Below are 15,737 nucleotides of genomic sequence, written 5' to 3'. Positions count from 1 at the left end.
AGCAATATGTTATCATAAAACTTTGGGGATTAGGGTAATAAACAGCCTAATATCCCCTCCCACCCTGAATAGTATGTATATATGATTTAGTTTATGTGTACAAACCCTGCCTTTCAAGTGGGCTTTGTAGGGGTGTTCTTAAAATACAAAACAAAAATAGAATAATAAAATAGCAAACCTTCGCCTTACCATAATTTTATTTTAGCAACCCTTTGATTGCGCTTTCTTTGTCTAACAGTTCTATTTAACTCATATCAAAATGCTATATTTGTTTTTCTTTATATACATTATATTACAATTCTTGCTATTTTTTATCTTTGAAAATATCTTTGGTGGTTTTATATGAACATACTTGGCTTATGGGAGGGTCAGTAAACCTTTTTTCACCAGGGAAAAATCTAGGGATCCAGGTATAGGAGGCAGGGATACTAAGTTATATGACAATGGGCATAAATTAATGTACGTTCCCAATTATAATAAACAAAACAAACCCTTGTCTAGATTGAAATTGTTGGTTAAAAGTTTGGACACTGTTCGTTTGGATACAACCAATCACAAATTTTTTCTTTGAGGCAATGAAAAAAAGTGTTTTAAAGCTTTGGTTACCAGTTTGTATTACAGCCCAATGTCCCCTCCCTACCTTTGGAAGTTTGATAACATAAAATACTATTGAAGCTTGTAAATTAATCAAACTACAATTGTCCTCTCCCTCCCTGGGTAAAATGTAAATATAACCAATATATAATTATACATATAAACAAGAAGGGTATTATCAGGGAGAAGGGACTGTTCAATTAATTAATTTTCAACCAACTCTTCTACCCCCCCCCTCACAAAAAATATACACATATTTGGGGGGGGGGGGGAGTGGGGAAGATAATTATTTTCTATTGTCTAATCCACGAATCCTTGAAAGATAATAGGGATATTTGTTCTTGTAATTAACCCCATAATTTATAGATTGCATGAAAACATTTCTGCAAGTTATTCTATCATTCTATCATATAAAGTAGTAAGGTTTTTTGTCTGTAGCTTAAGATTTTGATACCTAATGAACCGATTGAGTTCTTCTTTTGAGGAAAACTTTACATAGGTCCCAGGAATGTTTAAGGCTTTTTTTTATATTTGGATTTTAGCTTTACGGTGGCAATTTTTCTGACCCTTCTTACTCCCATGAATGCATAGTCCCTAGGATGCTAGGGGCACAGCCACTAGTAACAAAAACCCCTAGTTGAACCTATAAGAAAAAAGTGAAGGAACAATCCGACCATATTTTTAGTTAGATGAAAGTTTTGGGAAATTATATTATTAAAAAAAATTTTGTAGCTCGTAATATTGGATTCAACCATATGTGACTAAACATATAATAAATTTATACTTTTGTTTTAACCCTATCAAATCTAAAAGTAATATAACGATGTAACGTTATTTAAATAATAGAATTATGAAAAAACTACACATGCCTTATAAAAAGTAACAGAATGACTGCCTGTCTGTCATTCTGTCTGCACGGAAAGAAATTGCTAACCGCTGGACCGATGCAGCTTCTTACAGGTTCCGGAAAGGTTTTTAAAGATAAATTAAATTGAGTCATACATTCCAATTATATTTAAAGGGCTCACCCGCTAGTTTTTGACTACTATTATACTAAAATTAGAAACTAAATTGAAAATATTAAAATTTACAAGGATTAGTTGTTTCGCTCTATCTTAATTTTGTACTAAATTGTTTTATTTTTCAGGATGAGGTTATTAGGTTGGGTGTACTGTTGTACCCTGGCGGTACATGTACTTGTCCTGCCAGTACACACATTCTTCCAGCCGGGAAAATCACATTCAGGTAAGCTTATTTTCCAGTATGGCTTTGAAACCGTTTAAAATCCGCTGGATTAGAACCGGTTCTCAGCAAAACTGAAAAATCATATATCGCATCATATTATATCCTGTTTTCTAAGAATATAAAAATGCACAAAAATGCAAGATTAAAACCAGTTTTTTAGCCCGTGCATTCGGATCTTTGGTCTGGTTTTAATTTCATAATTGTACATTTTTATATCCGTGGAAGGCTGTTTATAATAACTATTCTTTTTGAAATATCAAATCAGAATACTATAAACTTATTCTTAGTTTATGTTAATTTGCTTATTTTAAAGGTAGGGTTGGAACATTGGACAGTTAATTATATTAGTACCCAAAGACTAAAAGATAAGGGATGGGACAATAGACTTAATTTAGACTTCCCTCAAAATTCTCACTTATGATTATTGGGGGATTATAATACTGTTTGGTATTACTAGTGGATGCGCCCCCTAAAGGGCACATAAAAATGATTTCTTTTAAATCTTTATTAACATCAGCTGTTTACCAAAAAATATCCGCTATGCAGCGCTTTTTGGGATTTATGACGATTTCTCTTGGGAAGGTGGTGGTACCCTTCCCCAAAATAGCTATAAACCGTAAAGGAGAACCTTATCGTTCAGTGGTTAGCAAGATCCTTTGATACAGACAGACAGACAGACAGATTGAGATAATTTTACTTTATTGTAAGGATTGACCACAAAAATGCAATTTACTCATTGATGGTAACAACTTTGGTTGTCGGACAAAGTAACGAAATTAAATTTCGCGCGTTTTTATATTTTCAGCTACTTTATAACTAGGGTCTGTCTTTCTCAGACACAGTATCAGAACGAATATTCTATGCTGCTTTAGTGTCAGTTTATAAAGTGCATTGCTCTTCATGCATTACTTTATTTAAACACTTTAAGAGATATTGAAGTATTATTTATACTGGTACCCAAAGTTTAATAATCTTGCTTTTTTATTCATTGGCTGTAAAACTTTGTAACTTTAAGAATAAATAGTGATTGGTTGGTACAACGTACCACTGTCCAAACTTTTCAACCAATATTTTAAATCTACTGATGACGTATTTCTGTTTATTGTAAAGTAGATTGTACATTATCTTTACCCTAAATATTCCTGATTTATAAACGACCAGATTACGGACCAACCAAATCTGATATGGTAGCTGAAAGATTATTTTGCATAATTGTTGGAGCACTCTTTATCTCTATAAAAGTTTGCTTCTGGAAAGTGCAATTTAAGATTAATCTTTGATAACCTTTGTGCTTTGGTGTACTAACTTAGCCTACAGAATTATAGGGAATTGGTATGTAAAAAAAAACTAAATATTATGGCCACTGATCTTAAGGGATAAGACAAACGATTTATTAATCTGAATTCCTAATTATGATAAACAAATTACCCCTCAGTAGGTTAAGATTATCAGTTGAAAAACAGTTATGACCGTTGTTAGACAGATGACTTCAAAAAAGGATAATAGCCATATTAATTAGGCAAGTTCTATGTAGAATATGTTCAAACTGAATGTATTCATTCAACCTATTCAAACCCTAACAACTGCAAGGGGCCTACACCTGCAGTAGACTAACCACTGAGTTTGGCTAACCTAATCAAAAATCTAAACTTGCCCAACTTAACCTAACCTAACACCAATTAAAATAAGAATGAAAATGGGTTACAGAATAGCTTTGCTCCTAGCAGTGCAGTGTATGGAAAAGTCCACTCTTTGACCCAACTATATAAGTTTGAAACTACTGAAAAGTAGTGCATCCAACTAGGGGCGTGCCCAAGGGGGGTGTTTGTAGTGCGTTTGCCCCCTCCCCCCTTCCACACACAAATCGAAAAAAAATGTTCTCACATCTCTTTGTGAGAAACACAAACCTAGAAATCTACTGTCCAGTATGGCTTTAAAACTGATTGATATCCGCTGTATTTGAACCGGTTCGCAGCCATACTGAAAAATCATGTGAAGCTTGTTATTACAATTTTCCACGAATATTAAATCAAAAAACCCTCGGGGTTGACACAATTAATTTTCATCTCTAGTTTTTCAATCTAACATCCGCGGAAAGATGTCTATAATACAATGCGATAAATAACTATTACAGTCTAGCACCTTACATTTTCAGTGCGCTTCGCGCAACCCTTGGCAAAATGCTGTGCACGCCTTAGCATCCACATAAACTTGAGATTTTATTGCATCATCTATCTGAGAACTTGCAGTAGTTCATACAAAACAACTTCTTAGGTTTTTTTTGGTAGGGTAAGTCAATCCTTATACTAAAGTAACAGGATGTTTGTCTGTCTGTCTGTGTGTCTGTATGTGTGTCTGTCTGTGTGTACCGAAGGATCTCGCTAACCGCTGAACCGATCGGGTTCTCCTTAACAGGGTAGCTTCTCATAAGTCCCAGGGAAGTTTTTAACTATTTTGGGGGAGGGTACCACCACCCTCCCAAGAGAAATGACAAAAAAATCAAAATTTTAAAAAACGTTTAGGAGACTTCAACGTCAAATAAAGAGGTATCGTACGTAAAAAATTATAGTAGAGACTTTATCAAACAAAAACATTTAAAGTGCCACTAGAGGCCTCTAGGGGCGTAGCCGCTAGTAGCATATAAATCTAATTCAGAAACCTCCTTAGAGCGACTTGGTTGAAACTGAGCTTTGAAGTTTTTTTCTCTCTCAGACAGCTAAGGCTGACATATAGCAATAATCAGATGCAATATTGGCAGCTTTTTAGCATAATTAGTTGACTAGCAGCGGCTGACTGATTATGATTTAAGATGCCGAGTTTTTTTTCTTCTTGAACAAGTATTTTTGCTGTTTTGAGATTTGATGCAAAGTTATCCCATCTACAAGCATCTATACAAAACAGAACAGTAGAGAGGTGATACATGCATATATTAGCCAGGTATCTTATAGGATAAGACAATAGACGAATGATAATAAACAAAATGACCCTTTATTGATAATTGATAATTCCAATGAAAAGTGAGGCAACGAATGAGAGAACGCGTTTTTAAAACTTTGAGGACGAATATACTTTACAGTCCAATGTCCCCTCCCTCCCTGGATATTTAAGTTTGTTTTTGTAAAAGTTTACATAACTTGTTTTGTTTGTGTGTCCTCTTCCAACAAATGCCAGGGACAATGGACGATAAAAAAGACGCCATACTGGCCTACCATTGGTCAATTAAAATGTATACTGGCCTGCCATTGGTAATTTAGTCTGTGTATTGACCAATCATTGGTAATTTAGTCTGTGTATTGGCCAATCATTGGTAATTTAGTCTGTGTATTGGCCAATCATTGGTAATTTGTGTTGTATGACGTCATTTTTTATAGGCACTATAAAGAGCTATAGTCACTATTTTTTTTATCAAATGCCTTCATAAAATGAACAGAAGTGAATTCTTAAAAAAACTTTTTGGCTCACTAAAATCAGAGAGGCTCGCTAAAAAAATGGTGAAAATTCCTCCAAAATCGCATAAAAACTAAATAGAATCATAAAAGGGTTATTAACAAATTTTAAAAATTTTTTTTAGATAGCCTCACTTCTTTCAGTGGGCCAAAAAGTTTTTTAAGAATCCACCTCAGGTTCAAATTAGCTTTTTCAGATTTAGCATCTTAGGTGATAAAAGGAGTGTAGATTGATTTAATTAGCATTATCACCTCCCTTCCCTGAGAAAATACCTATTTTTTCTTTTTCTTGTGCAGTAAATTTTGCATTGCCGGAGTATTCTATTTCAAACCAGGGAGAGAGGGGACAATAGGCTGTATATTACACTAGTCCCCAAAGATTTATAATAATGTTTTCTTATCCGTTAGATTAACAACTTTAGGAACTTTTTTCTAATTTTGATTGGTTGGTTAATTAAGTTGAGTGTCCAATTGGTTAATTGTAATCTACATAAGGAGTAATTTTATGTATATTATTAGGAATGTACAATTTATCGGCCATTGTCCTATCCCTTTAGATCCCTGAGTAAATTCTATTTCAAACAGGGACAAAATAGATTTAAGGATAGATATATAAAGCCTAGATAAATAATCTCTTAATAGGACCAAAAGGAACATAATGTAACAACAATCTGGCCCCATCAATGGATAGAAGGTGTAGAAATTTTGGTAGAAAATAGCGTTTTCCAATTTCTTATAAAATAAATCTAAATTGGTTCATTTTAGCAATATCCGAACGTTCTGATAATTTTAATTTACAGAAGGTAATTTTGTTTATCATAAAAGGTAATATATTCATAAATCCATTGTCTCCTCCCTTAATACCCCTTGGATTTTGGTATTTAGGTAAAGCTATACAAATGCATCTATTGAAATTTTGCCTTAAACAAACCAGGAACTAATATAATTATGTTCTTTAAAAATCTTGAACATTCTTATATAAAAGCAACAGGATCTATGTCTGACTGTATCAAAAGATCTCGCTAACCACAGAACCGATATGGTTCTCCCATACATTGTAGCTTCCCATAGGTCTTGGGAAGGTTTATACTTATTTTTTTTTTTTGGGGGGGGGGAAGGGTGGGAACATCACCCTTCCAAGAGAAATCTACCCCCTTCCCATTTGCTTAAGTGTATTACTAGCCGCTACGCCCCTGGAAGCCTCTAAAGGATTTTTAAATGTTTGGTTTTTTGTTGCGTTCAAGTTTCTACTATATGTTGCGTAAGAGTCTCTTTATACGATACCTTGCAATGTTACGTAGGAGTCTCTATACTTAAAATAAAAATTTCGATTTATTATTATTTCTTTTGAGAGGGTGGTGGTACCCTCTCCCAAAATAGTTATAAACCTTTCCGGGACGCTAATCACTGATTGAGTTCTCTACTTATAAAACTGGCTGGTTTTAGGCTATATTATTCCTAAATTAAAACCTTGTAATGGTTTTGGGCAATTATTCTGCTTAAGACTCCTATTTTGAATATAGAACCACTAGATTCTAGGGACGACGCTTCTCATATTTATAAAAACCTATTTCTTATTTTTAAACTTGTTAGTGTGAGTGTAAGAATAAACCTTTACTATAATGCTCACGCATTAATTAGTAATATCAAACCATAGGACACTTATAGCTATGCTTTTTTCTTAAAACTTCGTTGGAGGACAAGTGAAAAATATCCACAATGATGATAAATAAAACCATTCCTTCAGTATACATTGTTTAATGAGCAGTGGGGAGTTTTTTTCCCTTTCCTAAACCCTGTAACCAATATAACCTAATTCAACCTGACCTAAAGTGATAAAGAAACAAACGCAAAACTACACCATTTTTATTTTTTATTTATTCAAAAATAAGAAGGAGAGGTGTTTTCAGTAATCAAGAGGGTACTTAATGTGATAGCGCCATTAGTTTTTTTGTGTGTGAAAATATCATATTTTATATCAAAAAATATTTTTAAACAAAGAGCTTTCTTTTAGAAATTTAGACACTATGCATTGCATGTCTTGTAAAAATATCTAGAAAATTAAACTTCCCTTTGAGTTGAAACAAAATAACCTAAAATCAGAAAGAGAGATAACCTAAAATCAGAAAGAGAGGGGACTGTTTGATACACTAGTTCCCAAAGTTTTATAATAATGTTTTCTTATTTGTTAGCTTTACAACTTTGGAGACTTTACTGAATTTTAATTGGTTCATTCATTAAGTTGAGTGTTCAAACGTTTCAACGACTAATTTTAATCTACAGAAGGGCTAAATTTGTGCATCAACATTGGGGATGTACACCAATTTATCGGCCATTGTATTATTCCTTTAGATCAATAACCTGAAATAGAGAAGTACAAATTTAAAACTTTTAACTTGAATCAAGCCCATCGACTATTCAAAACCCTTAGAATCCCTAACCTATCTTTTATACACCACAACATAATCTAAAAAAATTCCAATCCTGTGTGGTTTAATTCTATGTACCTAATTAAATTTTCATAATAACCATTGATCTAAAGGAATAACACAATGGCCGATAAATTCATGTAGATCCCCAATAATGATGCACAAAATTACCTCTTCTTTAAATTACAATTAGTTGGTGAAACTTTTTACCAATTAACTTAATGATCAAACCATTTAAAGTTCAATATAATCTCCAAAGTTGTTGAACCAAAGAATAAGAAAACATTATAAAAAAAACTTTGGGGACTAGTATAATAAACAGCATATATAATTTCCCTTCCTTGATAATTCCAATATCATTGGACGATTTTTTTGTAAATTAAAAAAAATATCTGTGAATTTTCTAACACCACTTTTGGTGTTTATTCTAGGTCATATTCTAGAATTTAATTGCTTTCTACTTTTTAGTAGAAAGGGAGGGAGGGGTCAATTGCCTTTAAAGGGACTGTGAACGTAAATTTTTCTCATCTTAATATCAAATCTTAACATTATCTCATTCATAATATCTCACAGAAAGAGCAAAACGCGCTTTTGTTTGCTTAAAAAACGGCTTTTTCCAACGATTTTTATAAGGTACAGGGAAAGGAAGAAATTTTCCGTATTATATAAAATGTCCATTAAATTGATTTTTTCTCCCATTATAGCTAAAATTAAACTTTTTCACATAGTTCTAGATTTTTCCTAACAGTTAAGCTGACTTTTAACATAATCCTTGCTTTAAACCAATGTATAGTTACTTAGAAATTGATAAAATAAGCAATATTTTTTATTGAAAACCAAATACAATAACAAAGCCAGAAACAGGTTTTTTATTATTATCCAATTAACTTTAGATGGCCCATCTCTCGCCCACCTTTAATTACAAATTTGTAAATAATAAAGACGCAATATTTCTTTATAAACAGTCTGATAAAAGTGTAAACTAATTCTCCAAAGTGGGTTATTTATTGTCCAACACAATAAAAAAGGATATTATTATTTTAAATAACCTATAAGATTCAACCCTTTGTAGACAGTGAGGTATTTTTTTGTCAATAATACGAATTTAAAATATGTCTTTATTACCTAATTACTACGTTATAAAAAAAAACTAATTGGCAATTTTATAGCATAAAATAAATCCTTAACAGTAAGTAAATTGTTTCAACTATATATGACAAGTTAAATATCCCTACAAACATTATAAAGAATCAAAACGTTCAGATTTTCCCTGTTTTTTCCTTTTTCCCTCTCAAAATACCATAAAATCAAGGCATTATTCCTGGATATTTTTGTTAATAGGACGTTTTTGGTTGATCAGTGTAGTGAAATGTGCTTAGTAAATGTTAAGATTTGATAATCAGATGAGAAATTTTTACGTTCACACTCCCTTTAAATTATACAAATACCCTAAGTGTCATAACCACGTTTTCTTATTTGTTGGCTTAAAAACTTTGGGTACTTTTTATCATATTTTGATTGGTTGAGAGAGAGCAATATACACACTTATTAGTAATTTCAGTATATAAAGGGGTAATTTTGTTTATCATCATTGGGGATGTACATCAATTGTCTTTTTCTCTTAGTGGCTTTTTCGAAGCGAAGAAATTCCGTCAATAACCTTTTGTTTTTCGTTTAAGCTATGGGTGATATAATATTTTCTTTTCACATTCTATCTTTTGCGATAACTTGCAAAATAAATCTTTATATGAAAAAATCTTTTTCAGCTTATATTTGAATATGTTTATTTTGAAATATTTGTGCTGCTAATTGTAATTCAATGTCCTATGTTTTGTTACAAGAGTCTCTGCAGAATTTTAAAGAGAAGGGTGGATATTTACAATAGAATTACTTTAGACATAGAATAACCAATAGATTTATTTTAATTTATTTCCTATAAATTTCGTGAATTTGCACTGAAACAATTTATAAAGATTTAAATCATGTATTACGATTACGTGTTATACTTTATTACATGGTGCACTTAGAAATCAAAATTATATACTTAATTGTAATAGAAAAAAAGACACATTATTTCAAAAATCAATATATCTATTTTGGCATATAGATTCTAAATTAACGCTACTAACGGACTGAACCTAAATGAACCTAAATTGTTTAAAAGTATCAAATTAAAACTTTTTTGCAGCAATTATAATTAAAGATCCTGGGACAAGGAGAAAATTGGTCTATTGTTTTTTAATCTTTAAGTCTATTACTTGTTTATTCTGTCACCTCTTCTAATTTATGTTTTCAATTAAAATTCATATTATAAATGTACGTAGAAAGTAGCAAAACTTCTCAATAGCTTTAAGTGTTAAAATTCCCAGTTTATTAGAAGCGCACTTACATTATAAATAGCTGCTGGCATTATGTCTTTGCTTTTACTATTTCGAGAAAGTCATAAAGTTTTTAATTAAAAAAATAACCATTGGTTCAAATTAAACTAGCTTATTAATAGGTTTTTTTTTATCTTTTGTGATTTATTTACAAACAAGGATGACAACATCCATAAAAGCGAAGCTCTGAAACGATATGACAGACGAACATTAACTTTTGTTGAGTGTCAGAACTGAATATACAAAATATGAAAATATAAGGTTTGACAAAATTATACGTAAATTTGTTGCAAAACTTCTGTTTAAGGACATACTGACAATTTAATACTTGATTATAGAGATGCTTCGCTCATGATATTGTACCTCGTTGTAATAGGAATCAGTAATCAAAAAATCAGACTAATCGGATGATTTTATCACATAAAAAATTGTTATTAAAAAAGTAAAAAAATCAACATGTTTAAAATGGACATACGGACATTCTGGTAATGATTATAGAGTTGCTACGCTTTCTAAATCGTACCTAACTACTACAGGAATCACCATGCAAAGTTTGAAATCGATAGGACAATTCTAACATGCCTAAATTAACGAATAAAAGCTAACTATCTCGGACGGACGGACGGACGGACCGACCCTAATTATAGAAAAGCTTCGCTTTTAACAAACCTGTCAAAAAATTTATTCTTCTACTGCTGTAATATGCAGGGATCCTAAGGGATAAGACAGTGGGGGATAAAAGGAAGGACATTCTAATTATTACAAATTTTTCCTTTATTAGTTGAAAAAAGTTGTCAGTAATCGAGGTTCTTTGGAAGTAATTTTTTTCCATTATAAAATTAAGGTTTATATTTACTTGTCCATGTAAAGTAGTAATTTTTTTTAAAAGCGAAGCTTTTCTATAATTAGGGTCGGTCCGTCCGTCCGTACGTCCGTCCGTCCGTCCGTCCGTCCGTACGTCCGTCCGAGATAGATAGCTTTTATTCGTTAATTTAGGCATGTTAGAATTGTCCTATCGATTTCAAACTTTGCATGATGATTCCTGAAGTAGTTGGGTACGATTTAGAAAGCGTAGCAACTCTATAATCATTACCAGAATTTCCGTACGTCCATTTTAAACATGTCGATTTTTCTACTTTTTTAACAACAAATTTTCAAGTGTTCTAATTATCCGTTTGATCTGATTTTTGGTATATTGATTCCTGGGACAACAAAGAACAATATTATAAGCGAAGCAACTCTATAATCAAGTCCAAAAATGTAAGTATGTCCATAAAAATTATCCTGCTTCAAGCAGTTTTTCAACAAATTTACTTACACTTTTGCTTCGGCTCTTATACTTTTAAATTCTGATTATTCAGTTCAGATACTATACAAGTGTTAATGTCCGTTTGTCCTACCGTTTCAGTGCTTCGCTTTTATGGATGTTGTCATCCTTGTTTTATCTAAAGCTAAAGATCTCGTATATATATATTATATATATACACATAAGTCTACATATACGTCATACCTATGTGGTATATTGTGATATATTGGGCATTTCTATGATAGGTATAGTTTTTGTTAAAAGTAATTCTTTTATAAAAGTAAGATGTTGTCCGATTGTCTTTCTGTGTATCAAGGGATTTACATAAACCTATATTGACAACTTAATGGCCTCCCTTAAATTTTTTTTCTACATTTCTACATCTAAAAGGCTACATTTCCATATATTTTCAACAAGCGCTCATACCCCTTAGGGCCCCAACCCTACGGGGGTTCTTGCATCCATTATCAACCTAACTTTACCCATAGTAAACAGGAAAAATATTCAACAGTTTGCTTGTAGTTCAAATGATATTTGAGGAAAAAAACCTTAAATTTTATTTTTATTATTGATAGTTTTTTTCTTATTAGACCTAATTTAATCTATCCTATTATTTTTTTTTTATATAAATTAAAATTATTTATAAATTACCCTGTGCCAATCTCTCCAATACATCCACATAGTTTCTAGAAACTTTGATTAAGGATTGACAGATTGGAGTTTATATACTTTATACATAATTTTCAGGGACATTGTATGCTAATATCAATCTTATCAAAATCAAATTTCCTTCAGATCTAGTTGTAAATGAAGGTTCTAGTAGACTGAGTATGACTTATATCATAACTGTTTCTCTTTTTTTATGCATTATGTTAATGTTTGAAGCTAGTAAAAGTGGCTGACTCAGATTATGACGTTAAAAAAATTAACCAATTAGAGGCCACTATAAATTTTACTATTGGTCAATTACAGTGTATACTGTCCTCTCATTGGTTAATTTTTTTTGACGTCATAATCTTGAGTCAGCCTTTTTTACTAGCTTCTTAATGTTTACGTTTTGAAGCCAGTAGCACAATTTTACCATGAAATGAAAATAAAAACTGAGGCTTAATTGAAAAATACATTTTCTTTAATAATAACTTAGAAAACTTTGAAAGGTCTTAAATCCTAGATGCTCTTAATTTCCCCCCCTTAAATTGATAGAGGAGTGGGGGGGGGGGGTTAATATCTCATAACAATAGATGTAGAATATATACGTGAATATTATGACAGGAAATTATTTTTTGTCAATTTTGCAACTTATTTATTGATCAGTTTTTTCATCCAGTAAGAGGGGTGGGGATGGGCTAAATGAGGTTGAAGAGGGGAATCGTTATTTTAGCCCGCTGGAAGGTTCACTTTATTAGAGAAAATGAAAATCTGGTGAAAGAACCAAGTAATAATATATCCATTCTATTAACCCCCCTTAAAAGTTACTTTATTTAAAGTTAATGTTTTTCCAATACAAAAGACTTATTCTTATTGATCCCTTATCCCAAATTAAACTATCTTCCCTGTATTTTAGAAACCCTCTCCTCTACCTTCTAAATCTAGAAAGTTTAACTATAACCAAGTTTAAACATAGATTGTGTTGGAAATTTATCTTGAATTTTCATTATCTCTCACAATTTTAAATAAAGTTTACTTAGGTATTTTTTTTACATTTGCTTTATATTAATTTGCTTTTTTACCATTATATTTTTTCATTGTAATTGAATATTTTATTAACTTTCAAACTCAAAGTACTAGACAATCAATTTGATTTGATGGACAGTTAAACTGTTTATATTTTTATTATAAACAACAGAGGAACAAAAATAGAAGTTTAACTAGGAAAAAACAAAAAAGTTTTTTTTTAGGTGTTTTGACCTTAAGTATAAAATGTATAGGAAATATACAAAACAAGAAATTTTTAAAATTAATTTGATTTAATTTACTAAAATAATGTGCTCAGCATCTTCCTGTTGAGAATAGTTATTTCTCGTATCGGATTATAAACGGCTTTCTGCGGATATAGAATGTACAATTATAAGATTAAAACTAGTTTTTTTAGCCCCGTGGTGCCGAAGGCACCAGCTAAAAAAACTAGTTTTAATCTTATGATTGTACATTTCTATATTCATAGAAAACTGGATATAATACAATGCAAGACATAGTTTTTTCGTATTCATGAGAACCGGTTCCTATCCACCGGATTCGAATGAATACGAGAAATAATATTAAAGGATTAAAACGACTGGGCTAATGGCTTTACTGGATAGTTTGTTTAGAAGCACTTACTTTAATTCCAAAATACATTCCCTCTCTCCCCCCCTGTAAATTATAATGTAAAATAACAACACAATACAGATTTGTCCATTAAATGTTAAAGAGGGTTGCCTCTCAAACTTTGACACCTTCAAGTTTTCTCTAGGGTGAGAATACAAGATGGAAAGTGTGAGGGGAACCCTGAAGCAGAGGGCAAGTAGAATTTAAATTGGGTTAATCATTTTATCCCTCTTTTCGCTTGCTATCTACTTTTCTCTCTCTTCACTTCCGATTGAATTGCTTTTATAACTGAAATCACAGGATTGAGAATTGCTTGACCTGCATTTAAATGTTTGTGAAAAACAGAATTGTAAATAAAATTGCAGGGATGGGTTTTCATGACACATATTCTGCTAAATTTCAAAGGGTTAGCATAGATAAGAATTTAGAAAGATAAAAAAGGAAAACATCTAAATTCATGATTAAAGCAGTAAAACGAAACATAGTTTTACTTTTAACATTGAATAATCAGTAAGTACCAATGTTGGTAGAGGGGGGTCTTGTGGGGCTGATATATTGCTCAAAAACAAAACTAAACCTGTATGGATTGGATGTTATAATCCTACTCAGACAGTCTTTTTGGTTTGAAAGGTTATGACATTTTAAAAAATTCAAGATTTAAAACATTTTGTATATCAATTTTTACATTGTAATCCGATTCATAAGTCCTAATAAGAGTTAATAAATTTAAGTGACAAAAGCAAAGTTTAAACTAATGTTTGAAATTTAAAAATTAATTTGTTTTGGTTGTTTAAAGTAAAATAAACGATAGTAGCATTACCTAGCACTAACTGAAACTTGTGTATCTACAAACTACAAGACATGAAGAATAAATCATACTGTGAAGAGAAAAATAAATTTGAGGAGAATTTCAAGTATGAGAACTACTATAAATCAGCATAATTTAGACATTTAAACTTAACAAATTTTATTATTGTATTATTTTTATAAAATATAGAGCAAATTTTGTAAATTTGCTATGTGGTAAACATTTAATCTAGAATATTACCTATTTGATAAATGATATACAAAATTTGAAAAGCACTCAGAAGAGATGTTTCTTTCCTGAATTCTGTGTGTATACATATTTTTGATAAATTACTGGCAAACTTTGTGAAATCATTCTATACATGGTTAGAATGTATATACCAGAATTATATAGAAAATGATTTATTTTAGTTTATTTTGCAAGAAACCTTACATACTTAATGTTTGTCTTTAAACTTTATTTCAGAATTTGTTCCTCATTGAGGAGAAAATAAAAAAAATGTCATTTTTTTCTACAAAATTATATAGTTTCCAACCAAAACAAAATGTGAATGTTAAAACTAGGAATGCCATAAGCAACCAACAATTTGCTTTATATTTCTAAATGTTAAAGAATCGGATGGTTCTAATTTTTTCGGATTGTTAACCAAGTAAATATAATCATTTAAGTATCATATTTGACATAGCAGCAGAAAGAACTGTTAATATCTTAAGTTTATTCTTAAGTCTTAAAAAGGCAACTCACCCCTAATATTTTAACACCAAATTTGTAAAACACATTACTCTTAATCAAAAGTTTTGATAGCTGTTACAATGATAGACAATTGTAAAAATTGATATCTATTTTTTGTATAAATGTTTTGTTATTGTATATCTGACCTTCTTGGAAAATAAACCATAGCCACAAATATTGAATTTACTTCCTAGAAATATCATTAATTGTTTTATGACTTGAAGTGTTAGGTATTAATTCTTCTCAGAAATTTGATGCATTTCTGTCAGTCCAAAGGAGATATTATGAAAAAGGCTTATTACTTTTAAGACAGTTGACATAAAACACTTAAAAATCTAATTTTGCTGTGGACATTTATCAAGAAATAAGAACTGAATTTTGCATGATTAACTTGACCTTTGCAAATATAATTACATTTGTCGAATGTGATGGCTTACCAAGTATGTATGTATATATAAGCTCAATAATATGAAGTTCAACATAAAAATGCTA

General features: G+C 31.0%; 1 protein-coding gene across 1 annotated transcript in view; it reads left to right on the top strand.

The window, feature by feature from the left end:
• Positions 1-15,737, top strand: part of LOC145332548 (uncharacterized) — a 186,734-nt gene that overhangs the window by 16,819 nt on the left and 154,178 nt on the right. Inside the window, exon 2 of the mRNA XM_080177550.1 lies at positions 1,742-1,839. Within this exon, the coding sequence (XP_080033676.1) occupies positions 1,743-1,839 (97 nt within the window). The 5' untranslated portion in view covers position 1,742. The remainder of the gene's footprint in view (positions 1-1,741; positions 1,840-15,737) is intronic.

This window comes from Acartia tonsa, chromosome 11, assembly GCF_053477335.1.
Source record: "Acartia tonsa isolate MP-2025a chromosome 11, ASM5347733v1, whole genome shotgun sequence".
Classification (NCBI taxonomy): domain Eukaryota; kingdom Metazoa; phylum Arthropoda; class Copepoda; order Calanoida; family Acartiidae; genus Acartia; species Acartia tonsa.
Note: the sequence above shows the minus strand (reverse complement) of the source record. Positions and strands in the feature narration are given on the sequence as shown.